This window comes from Dermacentor variabilis, chromosome 9 (genome assembly GCF_050947875.1).
Source record: "Dermacentor variabilis isolate Ectoservices chromosome 9, ASM5094787v1, whole genome shotgun sequence".
NCBI classification, from domain to species: domain Eukaryota; kingdom Metazoa; phylum Arthropoda; class Arachnida; order Ixodida; family Ixodidae; genus Dermacentor; species Dermacentor variabilis.
The window spans coordinates 17,579,673-17,603,988 of NC_134576.1; the positions used below are offsets into that span (position 1 = coordinate 17,579,673).

The following is a 24,316-nucleotide window of genomic DNA, read 5'->3' on the forward strand; positions in this document are numbered from 1 at the left end:
AATGCCTGTGAGTGATTTTTGGCAGGTATTTCAGCTTTAAGTGATAGGTGGAGTCGTATACTTTGAGTATGTGTTTTGGTGAAACAACATCCTTGCCAATCTTGAGGTGATACTTGGGCAAGTTGTTTCTAGTACACTTCAATAACTGCGGCGGATCAGAGATAAAGTATATTTTCGTCCCATCCATTTAAAAAGAAGATATTGTGGAATAATTCAGGGTGCTGTCACAAATGGACAATTGTTAGTAGCTTGGACACAGATTAGTGCCTTTACATAGGGAGCACAGGCCTTTACCTTACTTAATTAGTCGTCTCAGCAAACTCAGAATGGGTCCAGAAGGAACTGTGCCTCCACCTATCATGAAGGTTACAGATTGGAGCCACCGCTTTGCTATACCAGAGTCACCAGACACCAGAAACAAGAGTGTTGTGTTTGCTACACGACCAAAACTTTCAGTGCCGCTGTCAACATAACCAACAACATCATGCTTAGAGTCGTACTGTAGGTTTCCTTTCCGAGAAATTTCATCAAAGATGAGGACACATGCCCTGTGCATGAAATCCGAATTTTTCGTTTTTTTTCTTTTACAAAATCCAGAATCTCTGGCATCAATCCAGGTTTGAGCGTTATTGCCAATAGCCAGATTCTTAACATTCTTATAGTTGGAAGACTAATGGTTTTTCCAAGGTAGCTGCACGCTTTTGGGCTGCTGAAATAGAGGTTAAGGGCAAATTGGGGGAACTCTGTAAGCCAGCGTCGTCCGTGCTTGTTCAAGGGTTGCAGGTGCATCTGAACACGAAGAATTTCTAAAAAGCCTTTATTGAGGTACCGGATGACTCGGCCAATATCCGTTCTGGTGAAACGATAGCAAAGGCTCCCTTTTCAGTCTGGACACAGCCCTCCGTAGGCTTGCTATCCCATTCAAATACTCCTGCATCCACTTGTTCGTGGTGTAAAAGCCATGCGAATTTGGCTCCGGCCCCTTCCTGTAGGTGTAGATGGTAGCTTCTGCGATGAGGGCCAAGATGTGGTTGGCGCAAACTCTGTTGGGGAAGAACAGTAACACATAAGATACAGCCCAGGCAAGAATGTCAGCAACTAGCCGCACACTAGCTGTGAACTCACCTTGAACGACAACTGGCGGAGCCGTGCTGACTGGGTCGTGAAAGTGGGTCAACTGACTGGGTTGAGAAGTGCTTGGGACAGGCTCTGTAGGGCCAGAACAGTAACACATCAGACTCAAGAACACAGACAAGGAGGTCATCCATTAGCCGTGCACTAGCTCAGAGCAGTATAAACTTCCAGTTCGAAGGCAGTGTTTGTGTGTCTCACTTTCTTGTCCCTTTTCCATCGGATCTTGAAAATTTCAAAAAAGAAATATTGCTTTGCTGCTTCAAAAAAAATAAAGGGTCTGTCCACTTCACTGCATTGAGACTACTGCTCATCATGTATAGATTCATGAAAACAATATCTTGTTCTCACAAGCAAATAAATAAGATGGCATATTGTTTGTGGCCTTTATTCTGGTACATTGTGCTACATGGCATGCTACACTTGTGCACATCTGCACAAGTGTAGCATGACATTCGTGTCAAAGAAATATGGCGGTTATTTACGAGGGCCATCGGTTGATCGAATGAGCAATTTTGGAGGGAAGCATTTGGGAAATTGAGAAATTCGTGGATGCTAGTTGGAATCGGTTGGCGCACAACAGGGGTAATTGGAGATCGTAGAGAGAGGCCTTCGTCCTGCAGTGGAAATAAAATAGGCTGATGACGATGATGATTTACAAGCATTCCTCGCTAATACGTCTGGCTGTTCCTGTGCCACAGCTACAAAACTTACTGATGCTGCTTGTTTATGTGTTCTACGAGCAATGCGAATATTCCTTCATTGTCAAACTTCTGCACTTTTTTGTTATTAGCATGCATCCCATTTGCCGCTAACTTGCAGCCTGGCAAATGTAAACGCCCCAGAACTAACTTTGGTTCAAACAATAACTGCTGTCATGCGACAAAATGACTAATTTGTATTTCTGAGTTCCTTTACCAGTATGCCATTACACTTCAAGAAAGATCCTTTTTTGGTCACATGTAGTTCACACAAGAGGTTAGGCAAACTCATGTAGTGTTTTCTTTTGATGTTTGAACTAATAATGCTGCACCGTAAATATGAGGAAACATTCATATGATCTCTTATAAATAGATAACATGTATCTCAAGGCAAGCAAGCCAATACAGCATTTATCAAAGATTTTATTTCTGAACCCAGTGTTGTTTACCATAAAGTTGCAGCCAAAGTCCACACAAGGGCCTTGTTATAGCAGACAGTAGCTTATCTTCAATGCGTGGAGTGCCTTGCTTTACACAGGCACCGTCCTTTTTACTGCATGTCTAGAATAGAAATTTTGACTCCATCAGAAATTGAATAAAGAGAACAATTTTGCTATGTGAAATGCAAAAACTATGGCATTGTCATGGTTTGTGAGTGCAGAACACAGGCAAATGTACGCTGTGTGTTCTAGGGTCCTTGAGCAGCATCTTAATTAAACCTACAAAGCTCTAACACCGTCCCACGTCAAAGAAAATTAAAAAAACTTGCTCACACGTATTTCTTGTCACAGAGAATACATTATTTTTAAGAAAACATAAAGTTGTAATTCAGGTAATATGAATTAGTGTTATAATTGCTTAATTAGTAATTCATTTGCTGTGCTATCACAACTGAACACTCCCTCCATAACATCAAAAAAGCTACTGTGGGCTTTACATTGGGTTTACAGCACAAAATGAGCTTTTTCAGGCATCAAATTCAGCATATCAAAATAGACACGTTGGGATTTGGGGGTTAACTGAATATTTGTACTGTTCAAAACATTGATGTCTGCCTAACTACAATGTTTGTCAACAGCTTAAGTATTATAGGATCACAAATGAGAGCATTTATGAGCTCATTTATACACTAGGAGTGATCACACTACTAGCTCCACAAGCAAACGCATGAAAGACATAAGCTGTTAGGACTTATGTATATTTTTTTTTTCTTCACGAACGTCATATACCGATTCACTAGTGCCAAAATAAATTAATTAATTAATTATAAACTGCCCTAAAGTAAACCAAACTGAACACAAAAAAAATTTGGAACCAACAAGTATGAAATATGGTTGAATTATCATGCGTGCAACTGTTTAACATAGTAAATTGAATACTTTCACTTTAATTTGCAAAAAAAAAATAAGTTGCCGGCGCGCACAAAAATACGCCACTCAGTCGTCCATGCCCACGGCTACAAGGTGAAAAGTGTGACGCAGGTTCAATATCTCTTTTTTTCGTGATTTTGTGTGTATAACAACCGCCTACTGTGAGTTTCTCACACCCGCTGTCGTACAAAGTCTCGTTAATGTGACCAAAGAGCGCAGCAAAGGAAGACAATAATTAAAAGTCAACAATGACTAGCAACTGCTCGCAGCTAAAAGTTTATTTCGGTAGCAGCAACGGAAAGTCTTCACAGCAGATATGTAATGCATGATGTAGTTCGTAAGCTTGTCTCCGCCTGAAAGTTAACGAGAGCAATGATACATAAGGATTCGGGCAGTGATATTGAACGACTCTTGCTATTATGCTGCGTAATGTCCTACCTAGGTTATAAACAAGAAACAAACAACCGATGAACTCCCACAACCAAATTGCCTGAGACCCTATTGTGAAATTTGCTTTTGTACGTCTGCGTTTTTTGTCGTTTCCCTACTTTTCTTCTACCAATCTTCCGATCGCCTGTTACTAATCTCTATTGCGGTCATGTTTACTTTTCCTCTGCTCTCGCTGAACCCAAGGGCTTCAAGGAGGCCACTGGTGACTAAATCGACCGCTGGGCAGATGTCTTCACATTCTAATAAAACATGCTTCATCACCCATCGTTTACCTAGCTTCACCGCAGCAAGCACATGCTTCTTCTTCCTTCTTATATCTCGCTTTATAGGTGTGTGTTCTGAGGCATCCTGATCTCCCTTCGAAAGTAATCAGTTTCCCTTTGAGTTATCATGAATTATGCATGATTTCGCTTTTTCCTCTTAAGTAGTTACTCATTACCGGCTTGTTTTCCATTGCCGCCACCCATGAGATTATTTCACTCTCTGACTTCCTGCCTGACACTCTTTGTTGGTGTGTTGCTCATCCTACAGGCCGCATACTTGCTGGTAAACTTCCTAGTTCTTTTCCTCCACTGTGAATGAATGCTTTTCCTGTACAAATACCTCAACACTCCCCCTCCCCATTTACTTTCTTCCATATTCCTCAGTCGCTCTTCATAATTTTCCTGTGAGCTTCCCTTACTTCAAAACTACTCCAGCCCATATCACCCTTCACAGCTTCGTTTGTAGTGCAATTTAAGAGCCGCTCAAAGCGTGACGCCTTTCTGCTCAAAGCAAAGAAAACTAGGTTATCGACAAATGACATCTGTCGCTGAAGTAATAAGCCAGTATTTGTTAAACCGCATATCTGCCTTACTCTCAAGAAGTTGCTTGGAATTCCAATCAGTAAGAAAAGTGTTGTATACTGATATCGCGTGTCACACTGCATTTTCATGATAATCGCTTATCAGCCATGCAAGCGGCAGTCGGCAGATCACATGTTCATCACCCTATAAAAAAGGGCACTGCATCAATAAACGTTGTCTGTTCCACCCTGGCGTCCGGCTGATACGCTACAGTTGGCGACGAGGAAGCGGCAGCGATACTCGCCGTCGGCAGGATCGGCGAGTATCGTCTCGGCACTAACGCGTCATGGGATGAATACGCCGAGAGGCTAGAAATGTTCTGCGAAGCTAACAAGATAGTGAAAGAAGAACAGAAAAGACCCGTCCTGCTGAGTTGTTGCTGCGAAGAAGCGTACGGGCTCATCGTGACTATGGTGAAGCAATACCGACAGCAGCCACCTACGAGGAAATTACGACGGTGGTTCGCAAGCATCCAAGGCATTCAGAGCTGTACGCAAGGTTTTTGTTCTACAGGAGAAACCAGGCTGCAGAGGAATCGGTTGCGGACTACGTCACGGCGCTTCGGAAGCTAGCCGAAGACTGCGGTTTCAGCGACGAGCAGCTCCCGTTGGACATCATGATGCGAGATCGTTTCGTATGCGGCCTCCAGAACGAAGCCGTTCAACAGCGACTTCTCGCAGAACACGACCTTACGTTCAACGTTGCGTACGACATGGCCGCGAGCACAGAAGCGACAGCCAAGCAACAGCGAGACATACGCATGCAAGGCCGAGACGAGACGAAGGACTGCCAGGGCATGATACAAGCAACCCGCACGAAGCAAGACGCCAGGACAGAGGGATCCAGTTGCTACCATTGCAACGGTAAGCACGCTCCGCATTTATGCAGCTTCAGAAAAGCGGCATGCTTCAAATGCAAAAGTGTTGGACACATAGCGAGAGCTTGTCATTCAAAAGACGAAAGTAGAGCGGCCCAGAAGACGCCTGAGCAAAAGAGGAAAGTTGAAAAGAGCAAGGGTGTGTACGAAATGAGTGCATTGTTTTCACTCTGCGAAGTGAATGAGCAAGAACAGAAGCTTATGGTTCAAGTACAGATACAAGGACAAGAAGTCCCGATGAAGGTTGACTCTGGAGCCTCATGCTCAATTGTGAGTGAAGATACATTTCGAGTAATCGAGAGAAATCGGCGTGAAATACCGCTCCAAGATTCTAGAACAACTCTCGTAACCTGGTCAAAGGAGGCGTTACCGCTGGTGGGTCGAGCAACCGTCTTTGTAGAATTCAAGGGCCGGAAGGCAAAGCTGCCTTTGTTGGTAGTAAAGAATCGAGGCAACAGCCTGATTGGGCGAAACCGGTTTAGGCTGTTAGGCATTTGCTTGCGGGGAATCGAGCAAGTAAACGCGGAGCTAATAGAACAGTCGGCAGTGCTTCGCGTAAGCACTGAAAGTGACATTGCAAGAATAGTTTGAGTGAATGGCGTCACGCCTTTGAACATAACTTCTATCCATCATGACATAGCAACCCGAAGACGTTAACAGTCTTGCAGCTTCCGAAAACGATATTGGACTAACGTGCTTCCACATTAACATCAGATCTGCCTGCCATAAAGAGGACTTGCTAAACCTCTTCTTGGACCAATTTTGCTTTAAGTTCGACATAATTATGCTGACCGAAACAGGGTTTGATTCGGACTGCGATGCCATAGTGACTGATAAATATCAAACTTTTCGTTTAAAGCGCCAAGATAAACGTGATCGAGGAGTGTTACTAAATATCAAAAAGTGCATTACTTGTGACCTACTTCCTGAAATTTCATTTATAGCGGATGATGCAGAGTGCGTTGCTATTGTACCACAGAAATATATTGTAGCTGTAATGTACCGTCCTCTAGATGGAATCGTGGATACATTCATTGTGTATTTGGAAGGGTTATTGAACTATGCAAGTTAAAACTACCTGGTATCAATACTGGGGGGAGGGGCGATTTTAACATCTGCATGCTGCATTACACAAATGCTCAACACAAGTTACACACAATGCTATCTTCATACTGTTCGACTAATGTGATTAGAGATTTTACACGAGTGAGAAAGACAACGAATACATCAATTGACCTATTTATAACAAACCTACCAGAGCACAAAGTTATTAGTGGTGTATTGGCATCAAGCATTAGTGACCATTTACCTATTTTTGCTTGGTAAAAGTGCTTAATCGGGAGGGTACGACACTTCCACAAACGAAGAAAATTCAAGATATTTGCGAAAAAACATTGTAGAACTTTGGTAATCACCTTATAAAAATAAAATGGGATGTCGTATATAGGTCTCATACCTCTGATGATACATACGACGAATTCTTGCACCTATTTCTTGATGCATACTGGAAGTTATTTCCATACATCATACATGAAAAAGTAAAAAAGCGCGCAAGTCTTGGATAAATAAGGAGCGCCTTAAAATGACTAAAAAGAATGATAATTAAGCTTTTTAACGGTTTCCTCCAAACGCGTAACACTGATGACTGGGACATATTTCGGACACACAGAAACAAAACTAATGCCTTATTACGGATTACAAAGCGAAGGTATCTCTACAGTTACTTCGATATCGGGAGAAAACAGAAATTGGGCTTAATGTGGAAGAAAATAATGAGCTACTAAATCGTGCACCAAAAACTGCAGAGGTTGGTGAAACGCTGAACAGTCAACTTAAACAAGGAGCTGAATTAGCGGAAGAATTTAATCATTACTTCCATAAATCTAGTCACTAGCTCTCATTCTCCGGAGGCAGTAAATGAGATCTCGAGAAATTCTACGAGTATATATATGAATCCCACAACTTAGAGTGAAATAAATAACGTGTACAAATATCTTAAGAACAGCTTAACGTGTGATATCGGTAACATTCAAATCAAGCCAGTAAAGTACGTTGTTGAAATCGTACTGACACAACTCACGCATATTTATAATCGAGCTCTCTCGACAGGAGCTTTTCGAAAGAAAATGCAAATAGCAAAAGTTATTGAGATATTGAAGGGCCGAAAAAAAAACTAGTTATCGAATTACAGGCCAATATCCACACTACCCGTGTTATCCAAAGGCTTAGAGAAAATTCTGTACGCTAGAACAATTGAGTTCGCCAACAAATACAATTTGATTAGCCCCACCCGATTCGGATTCAGAAAAGGCACGTCTACAGAACTTGCCCTTGTCATACAAAAAGAAATCATTCAAAAAGCCTTCGATGAAAAACGCCTAGCAGCTGGCATATATATCGGCTTATCAAAGGCGTTCGACCGTCTAAACCACTTAACAGCAACTAAAAACTTGAATTATATGGAATTACAAGCACAGAGCTCGCGCTTATAACATCCTACCTGCAACATAGAATGCAATGTGTTTGCATTCAGGGAAATTGATCTCCGTGCAAAGCAATTACCTCAGGTGTCCCCCAAGGGAGCATACTTGGACCGCTTCTATTTGATTTCTATATAAATGACATTGCACAAGGTAACCACAGCACAGAGCATACAACTTATGCAGATGACATAACAATTTTTTTTCGCACTCATCATTATGAAACTCTTCAAAGCAATATTAATTAAGCTCTCCGCGATTTATACAAGCGGAGCGTAATAAATTCGCTTGAAATTAACATAGATAAAACAAGAGTTGTTATCTTCACACCTCCACAGTCCCCAGCAGCACCCACTTTGAATCTAATCTTAAGGGAGAATCCACGTATTGAAATTGTTCACTCGATTAAAGTCACTTGGTGTAGTTTTCCAAAAGCATATGTCTTATATGCTTTCTATGCTGTCTATATGTTAACCACGTTGCTACGCAGATTGCAAAGACAGAAGGAATTCTGGCGAAATTCAAGTTCCACTTGCCAGCAGCCGTCAAACTTCATATTTATAGCGCACTGTATTTTCACATTTAAATTATTGCTGTCTGGTACGGGGCACAACCACGTTAACGAACCTGAACCAGTTGCTGAATCAGCACTTCGTCACACTGCATGCATTGAAACACTGCGCACACAAAACCTCTCTTTATAAAATACAGTCTTGTAAGTGTGCATAAATTGTACGCTCTAAAGCCAGCCACAAAATATAGATATGATTCAGACGGACTTCTACGTACACTTTCAGAGTTGACACCACTCAAATGGTCTTATAATTCACGCAGGGATGATATCTGGAAAATACCCTTTACACGCCATATGTTAACAAAACAAATGCTTCGTCAGACGCTTCCAAAGCTGTTAAACGAACTTCATCAATACGAAATGAAATTAGAAACAACTGGGATCCGTACAATAAAGGCACATTTTGTTGCGAAAGATTTATCCATTTCTTTTGTGTAAAAGCTACACATTATGTATAATTTTATTCCAGGTTTCCGAATTATTTTTTGCAGTGTTACAATTGTATAAAGTATCGATGAATTTAGCGCGAATAAAACCAAACAAGAAAGACGGACAAGTACAAGCGCTACATACATTCTTGTATTTCCACGCTATGACTGTATGCCATGTAAACTGGGGCTCGAAGCTTCTCAAGTGGTTAGATCCACATTTTTTCGAGCCCTCGTCTTCCACAAAAGAACCGATTTGTGAATGGAATAAAGTTTTTTGATTGATTGATTGATTGATTGATTGATTGATTGATTGATTGATTGATTGATTGATTGATTGATTGATTGATTGATTGATTGATTGATTGATTGATTGATTGATTGATTGATTGATTGATTGATAGTCTTCCCGTGAGCGCCCAAAGCGAGGCGTCCCACTGACCTTTAGTTGCCATCGAGTCCTGTTTGTATCACTGATTTCAAGCAAACAACCGCATTTCCAAAAGTAAGTCCTGGAACCATTACACCTATCCGCATACCCCGGAGCACCTCGTACTTATTGTATCCCCATACCGCTCTGTGTTTCATTACCACTGGATTTCTCTTCCCCTTTAATCTTATGTTTTTCCCTGTGTTTCCATATATCTATTGCCTTCGTTTATCCATGTAGCAAGCTATTTATCTTCTTTTGCCCGAGGTATTTACTCGCCCTGTATTGCCACTGCCTGTTAACTGTTTTCATTGAATACCATAACACCTGATTTTCTAACGCTCAATTTCAAACCCAAATGCTTGCCTTCCGGCCCACATATATTAGCCAGACGTTGCAAATCACTTTGCTTGTTAGCTAGCAACACAATGTCGTCCGCTTAAAATAAACCTGGAAGTTGTTGCTCTACTACTGCACCCGCCTGTTTCTATAAGACGTTAAACCCAATATTCCTTTCTGCGCCCTCTCCATACTCACCATGTACATCATAAACAGCGGTGCGCATAAAAGGCACCCCTGCCTCAGTCACTTGTTCATATCAACTTTCTGCTCGCTCCTCATCCCTTCCTATTCAACGCCAATGGTATTTTCTAGGTAAATTCTCTCAAAATCTGTAAACAATCGTCACCTAAGCCTTCCTCTTCCAGAATATCCCCCAAAATGTGTCGGTCTACGCTGTCAAACGCTCGTGTAATGTCAAAAAAGGCCACATATAACAGTCTGCTTTCTGCTATTGATATTTCAATACACTGAGTAAGAAGTTATCATCCAGACGCCTACCTATCCTGAAGCAATTCTGAAGTTCTCCCAAAATAACATTATTCTCTGTCCATGCTTGCAGCTTTAATTTGATTGCCTGCATTGCTAGCCAGTATATTACCGAAGTAATAGTCAATGGTCTCTACTAGTGAACCCTTTCTCCCCCATACCTTTATAAATTAAATTCATTCTTTGTCGCCAACTGTCTGATATTCGTCTATCTTCTCAAGTTTTTTCCACTGCTTTCGCCAACGCTTCCTTGTTTTTAGTCCTAGTTCATTAATCAGCCTAACGGGAACGTCGTCTAGCTCTCTGGCTGTGCACTTAGGAATTTTCTCTTTGGCTTTCTTCCAGTTGAAATTTGTAAGCACGAGCTCCTTTTCCACTTGGGTCTCTTGCATGCTCCTTTTTTCTGCAAATACAACTTCGGCACTGCCTTGGAAAGAGTCGTCTGTTATTTTTGGAATGTAATTTAATGCCGCTTCTCCTTCAAGCCTGTTTCTATCTTCGTCTAGGATATGTTTTATTGTTGTTGACTTCCTGCCTAATAATTTTATGTGGTTCCAAAATATTCTAGAAGCGGCCTTCTTCTTCTCGCGTATTTCCGCCAACGTTCACTTTCACCTTTTAATTTTGCTCGCACCAGTATTTGAACCATAGACTTTTTCACCCGGTATATTTCCCATTTACTGGTTACTTCATCCTGTGACAACTGCGCCTTCTTTGCCTGCCTGTGCTCTGGGGATGCTTTTTGTCATTGGGCGATCGCTTCTCGTATCTCCCTGTTCCACCAGCTTTTTAGTTTTTTTTTCCATTCCAACGAACATGTTGTTTCCCTTTTCGTATTTATTTCGTTATTACAGTGAAAAGCTCACTGTATTCTCACTCTTTACTTGGCCATTTGCCAAGTTGTTCCTCGACTGTAGTGATTATAACTTATTTTTTCAGTGTTCAAATTTGGAGTGGCCATTTTCCAGTCTTTGCTCTCTTTTCCAACTACATATTTTATTTTCAAAATGATGCGTTTATGGTCACTGCGTATGCTGCTATACCGTTCCTCGTCAATGACCATCTCTCTACTTATCATGAATTGCTTCTGTCATCAGACAGTAATCAATAGTAGATTGCCGGTTTCCCACTTCCCACGTGATCTGCCATTCACACTTAGATCCTATATTCATGATAACAAAGATGGATGGCTGGATGGATAGATGTTATGAGTGTCCCCTTTTCCAAAGGACGGATGGATCTTCTGAGCGTCCCCTTCGGAGCGGGGCGGTGGGTTGCGCCACCAAACTCTTGCTATTTTTTTATTATTTATTCATACTGCAGGCCAACATACTGGCCCATGCTGGAGTGTTAATACAGTTGACAAGGTAATAACAATGCAACAAGGGTAAGAAAAAATATATATATAAACAGTGCATGAAAATAATGCAGCCCATAGTCACGTTACAAAAATCACAATGCTTCCCTTAGCGTGCACAGTAACTACAACAAAAAGAATCGCACAGTTGAATTTATATGTGGATAAAAACGCTGTGCCAAACAACAATCGGGCACTAAACATAACTATATACAGGAAATTTCACATAGGGAAACGAGAAAAATAGTGAAAAAATACTGTTTATGGTTGTGAGCAAAATGTGAACAAGGTGAATGCAGGAGCCAACGTTTCGACAAGTGGACTTGTCTTCTTCAAAGCCTTGAAGAAGACAAGTCCACTTCTCGAAACGTTGGCTTCTGCATTCACTTCGTTCACGTTTTGTCAACCTCTTGAATTCCCATCTCCCGCATTCCCCGTGTTTTCCTTGTTTATGGTTGTGTCATTTTATGTGAAACATAGTTTATCCAACGCATTTGTGAAGTTCCCCGATTGAAGTGCATCAAAAGGGAGAGAATTCCATTCGTTTATAGTACGCGGATAAAAACTATTCATGCGAGATTTTGTTTTAGCAAATAATGGCGTAAGGGAAAAGTTGTGTCTATGTCTTGTTTTTCGTGCATTAAGAGGCGTTACATGTTGACACGTGTACTTATCTTTATAGGGCGACCACGTTTCACCGCCTAACAAATGTTATCGCATAGCGTAGGACGCGCCCGCATGTAAAAGAAGTTTCTGGAATGTTATCGATGGTTCCGTCCACTGTCTTTCACCGCAACTTGTGTAATCTGATTGCATGTATGCGCGACGCGAATAGTGTGGAACTTTGTGGAAGACACGCGCTTCCCAGCGGTTACTCTGGAACATTCGACGACTGATCTATAAAAGCCGACGCGCTTGACCCGCTGATCAGATTTTCGACGATCGCCAACCGTGTTCGCCGCTATCGTTGTGCTATAAGTGTAGCCTGTTTTTATGGGCACAGCTTCGCCCAATAAAAGTTTTCTTTCACAGTATTTCTACTGTGTTCTTCAACGTCACCACCACGTGACAATATTGAGGCATTTGAAACCCGAATTTTCCATTTATGATATGCATAAACTGGAGACGACTAACTGCGCCTGTGTTCTAATGAAGTGATTTTATTCACAAGCATTAGCAAGGACAGGGAATCCTCTTTTTTATATTTTCCAAAGATAAATCTGACGGCCTTCCATTGTACACGTTCCAAATTCATGATGTTTTTGGTATGAGGCTCCCTTACAACCACTGCGCATTCAAGTTTCGATCACACGAATGTGTTATATGCTAAAATTCTTGTGTTTACCGGTGCCTTTGTAAGTTTCCTTTTTCAGAACCATAATTTGCGCAAAGCTGCTGAATAAGCAAGGGAAATATTGTCACGTGGTGGTGACGTTGAAGAACACAGTAGCAAATACTGTGAAATACAACACTAACCTTTATTGGGCTAACCTGTGCCCACAAAAACAGGCTACACTTATAGCACAACGATAGCGGCGAACACGGTCGGCGATCGTCGAAAATCTGTAGAGCGGGTCAAGTGCGTCGGCTTTTATACAGCAGTCATCGAATGTTCCTGACTAATCGTTGGGAACCGCATGCCTTCCACAAAGTTCTACAGCATTCGAGTCACGCGATGAAATCAGATAACACAAGTTTCGGCGACAACAGACAGCGGATAGAAGCATCGATAACTTTCCAGAAACTTCGGATACATGCAGACGCGTCGCGCGCTGTGCGATAACATTTGTTAGGCGGCGAAACGTGGTCGCCCGTTAAATGTAAGTACACGTGTCAACACCCCCCTCTTAAAAAGCATCGGCCCGATGCTGCAAACAAACGAAAGTAATAAAAGAAAAGCACTCCTAGCAAAGAAAACAACAAAATAAGGAAGTTCGTCAGCGTCCGTAAAAGGGTTTAAGACGCACCACGTGGACCACTTCAGATCATGCGTGGCGTCGCTGTGAATGCGAAATGCCGTCTGGCACGACCTCATAGTCCAGTGCGCCAATACGTCGGATGACCTTGTAGGGTCCGAAATATCGTCGCAGTAGTTTTTCACTGAGTCCTCGTAGGCGTATCGAGGTCCACACCCAAACACGGTCGCCGGGCTAGTACTCGACGAAGCGTCGTCGGATGTTTTAGTGTCGGCTGTAGGTCCTCTGCTGGTTCTTGATACGCAGGCGGGCGAGCTGTCGGGCTTCTTCGGCGCGCTGGAGATAGGTAGCGACGTCAAGGTTCTCCTCGTCAGTGACATGCGGCAGCATGGCGTCGAGCGTCGTCGTCGGGTTCCTGCCGTAGACCAGCTTGAACGGCGTGATCTGTGTTGTTTCTTGCACCGCCGTGTTGTAAGCGAATGTTACGTACGGCAGGACGGCATCCCAGGTCTTGTGTTCGACGTCGACGTACATCGCTAGCATGTCGGCGAGGGTCTTATTCAGCCGCTCCGTAAGACAACTCGTCTGCGGGGGGTAGGCCGTTGTCCGCCTGTGCCTTGTCTGACTGTATTTCAGAATGGCTTGGGTGAGCTCCGCTGTAAAGGCCATTCCTCTGTCGGCGATGAGGACTTCTGGGGCGCCATGTCGCAGCAGGATGTTTTCGACAAAGAATTTCGCCACTTTGGCTGCGCTACCTTTCGGCAGTGCTTTTGTTTCAGCGAAGCGGGTGAGGTAGTCCGTCGCCACGACGATCCACTTATTACCGGTTATTGACGTCGGAAAGGGTCCCAGCAAGTCCATCCCGATCTGCTGTAATAATCGGCAAGGAGGCTCGACTGGCTGTAGTAATCCGGCTGGCCTTGTCGGCGGTGTCTTGCGTCGCTGACAGTCTCGGCATGTCTTGACGTAACGGGCGACGTCAGAGGCCAGACGCGGCCAGTAATACCTTTCCTGTATTCTAGACAGCGTCCGGGAGAATCCGAGGTGCCCAGCGGTTGGATCGTCGTGTAGGGCGTGCAGTATTTCTGGACGCAGCGCTGACGGTAAAACAAGAAGGTAGCTGGCGCGGACTGGTGAGAAGTTCTTCACGAGCAGGTTGTTTTGTTGCGTGAACGACGACAACCCGCGCTTAAATGCCCTAGGGACAACGTCGGTTTTCCCTTCCAAATACTCGACGAGGCCTTTTAGCTCCGGGTCTGCTCGTTGCTGTTTAGTGAAGTCTTCCGCGCTTATTATTCCAAGGAAGGCGGCGTCATTCTCGTCATCTTGCGGCGGCGGGTCAATGAGTGTGCGTGATAGGCAATCGGCATCGGAGTGTTTTCGTCCGGACTTGTAGGTTACAATGATGTCGTATTCTTGTAGTTTGAGGCTCCACCGCGCCAGTCGTCCTGAAGGATCCTTTATATTCGCTAGCCAACACAACGCGTGATGGTCACTGACGACTTTGAATGGCCTGCCATAAAGATAAGGGTGAAATTTAGCTGTAGCCCAAACGATGGCGAGGCATTCCTTTTCGGTGGTAGAGTAGTTGCCTTCCGCTTTTGACAGCGACCGGCTAACGTAAGCTATCACCTCTTCGACTCCGTTTCTTCTCTAGACTAGAACGGCACCGAGGCGTTAGTATGGATTTCTGTATCGGCGTACTCGTCGAAGTGCGCAAGTACCGGCGGCGACTGCATGCGTCGTTTGAGTTCTTCAAATGCGTCGGCCTGCGGCGTTTCCCACTTGAAGTCAGCATCTCATTTAGTTAGACGTGTCAAAGGCTCGGCGATGCGTGAAAAGTTCTTGACGAAGCGCCTGTAGTAGGCACACATGCCAAGGAATCTACGCACTGCCTTCTTGTTGATGGGTTGCGGGAGCTGTGCGATGGCAGCTGTCTTTTGCGGGTCTGGACGGACACCAGATTTGCTGATTACGTGGCCTAGGAACAGAAGCTCATTGTAAGCGAAGCGGCATTTTTCCGGCTTCCGAGTAAGCCCTGACGACTTGATGGCCTCTAGTACTGTCGCAAGCCGCCTGAGGTGATCGAAATTTCCAGCGAAGACGACGACGTCATCCAAATAAACCAGACAGGTTTGCCACTTCAATCCTGCTAACACCGTGTCCATGACGCGCTGGAACGTTGCAGGCGCCGAGCACAGTCCGAATGGCATAACCTTGAACTCGTAGAGGCCGTCTGGGGTGATGAAGGCCGTCTTTTCGCGATCTCTTTCCTCGACTTCTATTTGCCAATAGCCAGACTTGAGGTCCATCGACGAGAAGTATTTAGCGTTGCAGAGCCGATCCAATGCGTCGTCTATTCGTGGGACGGGGTATACGTCCTTCTTCGTGATCTTGTACAGACGACGATAACCGACGCAGAAACGTAGGGTTCCGTCCTTTTTCTTTACCAGGACAACAGGGGATGCCCACGGGCTTTTCGACGACTGGATGATGTCGTTGCGCAGCATTTCGTCGACTTGTTCTCTTGTAGCTGCACGTTCTCGCGGCGAAACTCGGTAAGGGCTCTCGCGGAGTGGTCGAGCGCACTCCTCGGTGATTATGCGATGCTTGGCGACTGGTGTTTGTCGAATCCTCGATGACGTCGAAAAGCAGCCTTTGTATCGTCGGAGCAGACTTCTGAGCTGCTGTTGCTTAATCACGGGGAGACTTGGATTAATGTCGTAGTCTGGTTCGGGAACCATCGTCGTCCGGGTAGATGCGGCGGAATCCGAGAGTACAAACGCATTATTCGTTTCCAGAATTTCCTCGAAGTACGCGATCGTCGCGCCCTTGTTGAAGTGCTTGAACTCCTGGCTGAAGTTTGTCAGCAACACTTCTGTTTTCCCTCCGTGCAGTCGACCGATCCCTCTTGCGACGCAAATTTCACGGTCTAGCAGTAGACCTTGGTCGCCTTCGATGACGCCTTCTACGTCAGCGGGTGTTTCGGTGCTGACCGAAATAACAATGCTCGAGCGAGGCGGGATGCTCGCTTGATCTTCGAGAACACTCAAGGCGTGGTGACTGCGGAAGCTCTCCGGCGGTATCGCTTGATCTTCCGACAGCGTTATCGATTTTGACTTCAGGTCTATGATTGCGCCGTGGTGGTTCAGGAAGTCCATGCCGAGAATGACGTCTCGTGAACACTGTTGGAGGATAACGAAGGTGGCAGTGTAAGTCCGGTCATGAACGGTTATTCTTGCCGTGCAGATTCCAGTCGGCTTAATGAGGTGTCCTCCACCCGCCGTGGTTGCTCAGTGGCTATGGTGTTGGGCTGCTGTGCACGAGGTCGCGGGGTGGAATCCCGGCCACGGCGGCCGCATTTCGATGGGGGCGAAATGCGAAAACACCCGTGTGCTTTGATTTAGGTGCACGTTAAAGAACCCCAGGTGGTCAAAATTTCCGGAGTCCTCCACTACGGCGTGCCTCATAATCAGAAAGTGGTTTTCGCACGTAAAACCCCAAATATTATTATTAATGAGGTGTCCTCCAGCGGTCCAAATTTGGGGGCCCTCCCATGCAGTCTTAACCTTCCTAAACTGGGCGGCGATGTGTCCACTCATTACGGAGTAATCGGCCCCTGTGTCGACTAAGGCAGTGACTGCGTGGCCGTCGAGAAGTACAGCTGCAACGGAAAAAGAATGGCACAAGTGAATCATGACCGGAGCGAAAAAAATTGCGACACGCGGCGCTATTGTTGCCGAACGCGCTGATAGCGAGATTGCCAGGCATATTCCATTTCCAAAGCGGGGGTGGTCGTCAGAAAGCTGCCCATCCGAAAGTTTGCATTTTAAATGATAGCTTATGCGCTGCTTATCGCTAGAAGCATGCGCCAACGTTGTCGCGCACATGACTTCATTTCTTTTTCTTTTTTTTTGAGCTGGCGTTTTGGCCGGCAGCATTTTCTTTAGCGAACGTTTCCCTCAAAGCCCACAATTTGCTGGACGATAGACTGTCAAAGGCTGTCAGCGCTAGTGGAGATACAGGGGACCATGCATGAACATGCACATTCTAGAGATGAGTTTACTTTTTGGCAAGAAATGATCGCAGCACAGCTTGAGCTCCAAATTTTGTCTTTAATTTTCAATGTCCTTAACATTATAGCACAGAACGTGAAATAAAGAAAAGTATAAAATGAATTGACAGCTGTCAATAAATTAAGAAATCCCTTCCAGGCTAGTGGCTTAGTGACGGGTGAAAGCTCCACCAGCCATTACGACATTGCGTGCCCGTGGGGCCAGTGAGGCATAGAGTGTGCTCGCAATACCAGGCAGGCCCTGGAGTCGCGTCCATTCCTCTTGCACAGCCTCACAAAGCAGATCTTTTGACGCTCCGTGCAGTTGCCGTCTTGCCAGTTGCTGCTTCATGAGGCCCCACACATTTTCAATAATATTGAAGTCCGCTCCTTTGGGAGGCCATGGACGCTCCTGAATGCACAGCTCCTCAAGCCTCTGCCGCACCATCCTTAAAAAGAAAAAAAAAAGACATTTTGAGATCATAAAGCCTGGGAAGCTTCTTGCTTAGCAGAAACATAGGAGCAGCACATGGGAGTTATGAGGGTGCAAAAATTGAAAGCTAACGCTGTTGTGCATAAGCACCGCGGTGCATTACTCACTTAAATACCGAACGAAACCAATTGTTCGGAAAAAATAACAGCCTTAGGGCTCGACATTTTATGAACAGAAAAAAATTATAGTGACAACTTTTCTGAAGTATCAGCCAGAAAATAACGTTGTAAGTGGATAAAGATAAAAAAAGTTAAATGACAACAGTCACATGTTCATTAGCCCCAAAAGGCACCGGTAGAATGCCCACATCATATAGGCCTCAACTGAGAATATTATTTTTTTTAAAAACAGACTCTTAGTCCTCCATTTCAATGCACTAATATCAATTCATATCATCCATTTACAAATTGTGAGCAAAAAGTTTGCCAGTTCTTTTGTGCGAAGTGCATATAGGCTGCAAGTAATTATACCTGCTTGTGTGGATGGGGCTCCTGTCATGCTGAAAAATGAAGCATCCGTCCAGCTGGCCCACGATGCGGCCTGTCGGTCCCGACGTGGGAGCGGCCCGCGACGTGCTAATACGCGTTCTGCAGGACTGTAAAATAAAAGTTACTCAATCAATCAATCCTGAAACGGGCCATCCAGGATGAAAGGAATTAAGTTCCTTTCGAGTATGTCTGCATAGGCTGATGCTGTCAGAGCTCCATCTATCCGGATGAGCGGCCCAAGCCCTTGGTATGTTATAACACCCGACACAGTGACGGATCGTCGGCCGCTAGCAGCGACGTGTTACGTATACTCGGGTTCAAACCTGTAACAAAAAACAAAGCTCACGTGTTGCTTGTTACGCATCAGCTCAACAGTTTTTTTTCAGAAATTCGCGTAGTAGGATTTAAATGAAAAGTGAACTCCTTAGCAACAGGTTTTAAAATATGCCAGGCGTAGAGAAATGCAATAAAATGAAAAGACCACCGCAGCAGCTGCCATAAACATTCGGCCATTTTGTTCTTGGCATATGTGAGACGAAAGAACACGTAGGCAAGCGCTGCTTCCCTGTCCTTTTATACACGGAAGCACATGACCTACCGGGCACAGTCTGGCCGCCAAACACGGCGCTGTTGGTCCCACTTGCTGCTGAAGGTAGATTCGTCGGTGAACACTACATTGATCCATTCTTCAGTCGTCCAGAAAAGATGTCTTGTGGCAAACTCCAATCTCAGCGTCTTGTTTTGTCGCGTCAAAAGTGGCCTCTGGCAAGACATTCTACTGCGGAGCCCCACTCAACGAAGGCGTTCCCTTATAGTAGTAAGCGATATCTGAAGGCCGAGTTCCTGCCGTATCTCCTTGGCTGTTATAAAAGGGTCGCAACAGGCAGCGGCGACAATCAATCTGGCTTCTTCTTCGCTGGTCCGTCTTGGGCGCCCATCTCGAGCCGCGTCTTCAATCCTTGCCTCTTGGAGGAAAGCTCGAACAATCCGCGTAACGCTTCCAAGCGAGCACCCAACCTCCGCAGCAACGCTCCTCCTTGTCCGCCCAGCTTGAACAAGGGTTAAGATTTGGACCCTTGTTTCCTTGTCGATTCGCGGCATCCTAAAGTCGTTCTGGCAAATTTCATGCGAACTACACATGCTTTTAAAGTCTTGCTGTCGTGTGACGTAGGCACTTCCACACGCTACTTTTGACAGTGCATCGCCCAGCAAATCTTTTAAAGGAAAGCTGCGATGAAGATACCGTTGCTCGCAACGCCAGCGCAAAAAAAAAACGAAATTATGTGCGCAGCTACATCGGCGCATGGTTCGGCCGATAAGAAATGCACAAGCGTGTTTTTAAGATGTTGAATATCCGATGAGGCAACGTCGGGATGGGCTGCTTTCTGCCGGCCACCCCCGCTTTGGAAATGGAATATGCCTGGCAATCTCGCTATCAGCACTTTCGGCAACAATAGCGCCGCGTGTCGCAATTTTTTCGCTCCGGTCATGATTCACTTGTGCCATTCTTTTTCCGTTGCAGCTGTACGTCGAGGTCGGTGGTTCTTTGTCTGGCGTTGCAGTTGGGTCTTGGTGTCGGATCACGGCTGCGTCGTGTTGAACTGAAGCTGGAACGTCGCGTCGTCAAGCCGTCTTTCGTCGGTGGAGTCTTGGCTTCCTGACTTCGTCGGGACGGCGGCGTGTCGTCATTAGGTCGTCGAGATGGTTTCTTTGTCGTCTTCGTCGGCGGCGGAGGATCTTCGTCAGTTCGACGAACAGCAACCGCACCTCCATCGGTTGCTGCTTTTATTTTTCCGGATATGGGCTCGCTGACCGGCCCCGGGCTGGGCCAGTGTATGGTCGGCGCTGCGGCGAGAGGTAGCGGCCTGGTGCTGGCGAACGCGACGGTCGTTGAAAGCTCCACTGAGTAGCGGCGAGGTAGTCGGCGATATCGCGAGGGCGTTCACCTTACTGCGGGCGCGGAGCGTTGACGGCGAAACCTCGCAGTCCCATCTCCCGGTATGGGCATAGGCGATACACATGGCCGGCTTCTCCGCAGTGATAGTAGAGCGGGCGGTGGTCGGGGGCTCGCCAAATGTCCGTCTTCTTCGCGTAGGTGAGCTGGGCGACGGGTGGGCGTGCTGACGGCGGCGGCGGACGACGGAATTGCGTCGTTGCAGGGCCCTGGCGTGGTCGCGGAGGGGGACCTTGATGGCGTGCGACGGCGGCATATGTCATCGCCTCTGGCTGGGGCTGCGGTAATTGTAGTTGCAGCTCGGGAACTCCAAGTGATCGGTGCGCTTCTTCTTTCACGAGATCGGCGACCGAAGCCACTTGGGGCTGCGAGGAAGGCAGGACCTTGCGCAGTTCTTCGCGCACAATGGCCCTGATGGTCTCCTGAAGGTCGCCGGAATCCAGTCCTTGGATGGCGTACTGCGGCGTGAGCCCCTGGTGGTTATATTGCCGGGTGCGCATCTCCAGAGTTTTCTCGATCATCGATGCCTCTGCAGAAAACTCAGCTACGGTCTTCAGCGGGTTACGAATAAGTCCTGCGAAAAGTTCTTGCTTGACGCCCCGCATCAGGAAGCGGACTTTTTTCTCCTCTGACATTTCCGGGTCGGCGTGCCGGAAAAGACGGGCCATCTCCTCCGTGAAGATCGCGATCGTCTCGTTTGGGAGCTGCACTCTGGTTTCCAGTAGTGCTTGGGCTCGCTCTTTTCGCACGACGCTTGTAAACGTTTGCAAGAAGCCGCTTCGGAACAGGTCCCGCGTCGTTAAGGTGGCTTCTCGATTCTCGAACCAGGTCCTGGCGGCGTCTTTCAGTGCGAAATAGACATGCCGCAGCTTGTCGTCGCTGCCCCAACTGTTAAACGTAGCGACCCTCTCATACGTCTCGAGCCAGGTTTCCGGGTCCTCGAATGTTGATCCGCGGAACGCCGGAGGTTCCCTGGGCTGCTGCAGCACGATGGGAGACGCCGGGGCTGCCATTGGGGTTGCCTTGTCCATAATGTTCTTGGTCTTCTCAGGTAGAAATCCGTGCTCCGGGGGCAGCTGTTGAAGACGGCGGCTTCAACAGTTGGTGTTCTCTTTGCGGTCCGGGCTTGGATCACGGCTTATCGGGGGCGTCCGGTACATTAACGAAAAGCACCTCCACCAGATGTCACGTGGTGGTGACGTTGAAGAACACAGTAGCAAATACTGTGAAATACAAAACTAACTTTTATTGGGCGAACCTGTGCCCACAAAAACAGGCCACACTTATAGCACAACGATAGCGGCGAACACGGTCGGCGATCGTCGAAAATCTGATCAGCGGGTCAAGTGCGTCGGCTTTTATGCAGCAGTCATCGAATGTTCCAGACTAATCGTTGGGAACCGCATGCCTTCCACAAAGTTCTACAACATTCGAGTCACGCGATGAAATCAGCTAACACAAGTTTCGGCGACAACAGACAGCGGATAGAAGCATCGATAACTTTCCAGAAACTTCGGATACATGCAGACGCGTCGCGCGCTGTGCGATAACATTTGTTAGGCGGCGAAACGTGGTCGCCCGTTAAATATAAGTACACGTGTTAATATGTTCTGACTGCCTAATTATACTGCATTATACTGCCTAATGTCGTACCTACGGTAAAAAGAGAGAAAAGAACGAAAAAAAAAGAAAAGAAATACTACGATGAACTCCCGCCACCAAATTTCCTAACCCACTATTGTGAACTTTGCTCTTGTAGGTCTCCGTTCTTTGTCGTTTCCCTGCTTTTCTTCCACCAATCTTCCGATCGCTTCTTACTAATTTCTATTGCTGACATGGTTACTTTTCCCCTGCTCTCACTGAACCCAAGGGCCTCAAGGAGGTCAGTGGTGCCTAAATCGACCCCTGGGAAGATGTCTTCACATTTTAATAAAACAAGCTCCGTCGTTTCACTAGCTTTACAGCAGCAAGCAGATGTTTCGTCGTTCTTCTTATATCTAACTTTATTGGTGCGTGTTCTAAGGCATCCTGATCTCGCTTCTAAAAGTAATGAGCTTGCCTTCGAGTTATCACAATTTGTTTGTTTCCTGATTTCGTTTTTTTCCTTTCAAATTGTTACTCATGGCAGGTTTATTTTCCATTGCCGCCACCCATTATATGATTTCCACCTCTCTGACTTTCCGCTTGACGTTCTTTGTTGTTGTGTTGCTCGTCCAACAGGCTGCGTACTTGCTGGTAAGCTTCGTAGTTCTTTTCCTCCACTATAAATCAATGCTTTTCCTGTGCAGATACCTCATGACCCTCCCAGCCCATTTATTTTCTTTCCTATTCCTCAGTCGTTCTTCATAATCAATTTTACTGCGAGTTTCCCTCACTTCGAAACTAGTCCAGCCCATATCACCCTGCACAGCTTCATTTGTAGTCGTCCCGTGAGCGCCCAGTGCGAGGCGTCCCACTGACCTTTTACTGGTTGCCATCGTTCGGTTGCGCTGATTACGGTGCCTCTAGCCGGAAATATTCAAACTATCGCCGGAATCCTTTAAGTGTTTCCACCATGCTTGTTCTATTATCAGCGCCACGCGGTCAACCTTTTTGCCCTCTGCGGCCATTTGTGGAACTTCAGCGTGTGCTACACCTGGAGACCTGAACGTCGCGTTCCGAGGGCTCCCTGGTCGCTGCGCATGTGTGAGCTGAGAGAAGGTGAGAAAGGAGAACAACAGGATGTGATGTCTTATTGTTGCTTGTTTTTTGCTTTTTTTTTTAAACAGTTACTCTCGAGCGTAGATTAGCCATTGCCGTCGTGTCGGCTGCAAAACGTTCTGCTCGCGCTTTTGTACTTGTGGAAGGGTCCAAACGTGCGTGATATTCACGCAAGCGCAGTTTACCTTGTGCAGCCATGGACTTGGATTCCGTGAGATTTTCTTTCGCCATATGTGAATTAACGGCTTGCCGACAGGTAAACCGCCTCTGTACTAAGGTGAATACCTTGTTTTTCGTGGTCCTGAAATAACAAATGGCGCGTCGCTGCGTTCTCGACTTCAATCGAGTGCAGTTGCTGCGCATAGCGGGCGATTTAATTGCGCAATAGGTGCTGCATTATCGGTGTAGATAGAGAAAAACTTATCCTGTGAGCCTTACCTCCGCCAGTCAGTCGGTTACCATATGTTTCGCTGTTATTCACTGCACCTTTGTTGATATCCACTAACGATCAGCTTAAACTGTCGACGAAGTGTGTATTCATCTACAGCTTATTTTATGGCTTATTGTTTTTTTTCAGTGCGGCATTTTTTTCTTAGAACTCGCGATGGGCAGCAGGGCTACGGCAGTTGCAAGTTTTCCTTTCGAGCAAACCTTTTAAAATTGAAGTTTTGGCTCTTCATGATAGCAAATTTCAGTCTTACATTCGCCGCTATATTTTTGTATTCCATATGACCTAGATTTAAGCTACCTCAGGTTTTTCAGAGGCTTTTAGCAAAAATTTCAGGTCTTTCAGGTTTTTGTCAGAGGCTCTTAGCAAAAATTGTCACCTGAAAAATTAATGCAGTGTGCCAGTTCTCTTGTAATTGTGCTGTTTGTGAAATTGATAATATGATCTCCTAATCATGCTAAACTACTTACCGGCCAAATGTTCGAACTTCTGAAGAAGTAGTTTCAAAGTTTTCCTTCCAACCAAGCATTGTAACTGACGCTTCTCGGAAGTATGAGGGCGGTATTTGACCCAGCAGCACTTCCATGAGTTCAAGTCAAAGTCCAGAAACATGTGTCGCACCGGCTGTCTCTATCCGTATGCCACTAGAAGGTACAAAGAATTCATTTCTAAATTGTCGCGACATTTCTTTTTCATTCCATTTCCAAGAAATTTGTTTACTTCCTTTCCTGGTCATTGTGGACTTGCACAGATTGAAGTTTCGGATAGTTTGGCAAAAGCATTGCATAGTGG

At 45.7% G+C, this 24,316-nt stretch overlaps 1 protein-coding gene and 1 pseudogene across 1 annotated transcript; one reads left to right on the forward strand and one right to left on the reverse strand.

The window, feature by feature from the left end:
* Window positions 1-831: 831 nt before the first annotated feature.
* On the reverse strand, window positions 832-4,106 carry LOC142558264 (uncharacterized). The gene is made up of 4 exons (XM_075670421.1): window positions 4,092-4,106; window positions 2,282-2,393; window positions 1,126-1,209; window positions 832-1,043 (listed from the first exon to the last, which is right to left on the reverse strand). The coding sequence occupies exons 1-4, from the start codon at window positions 4,104-4,106 to the stop codon at window positions 922-924; spliced, it is 333 nt and encodes a 110-aa protein (XP_075526536.1). The 3' UTR covers window positions 832-921.
* Window positions 4,107-4,117: 11 nt separating this feature from the next.
* On the forward strand, window positions 4,118-12,852 carry LOC142558265 (uncharacterized; annotated as a pseudogene).
* The last annotated feature ends 11,464 nt before the right edge of the window (window positions 12,853-24,316 follow it).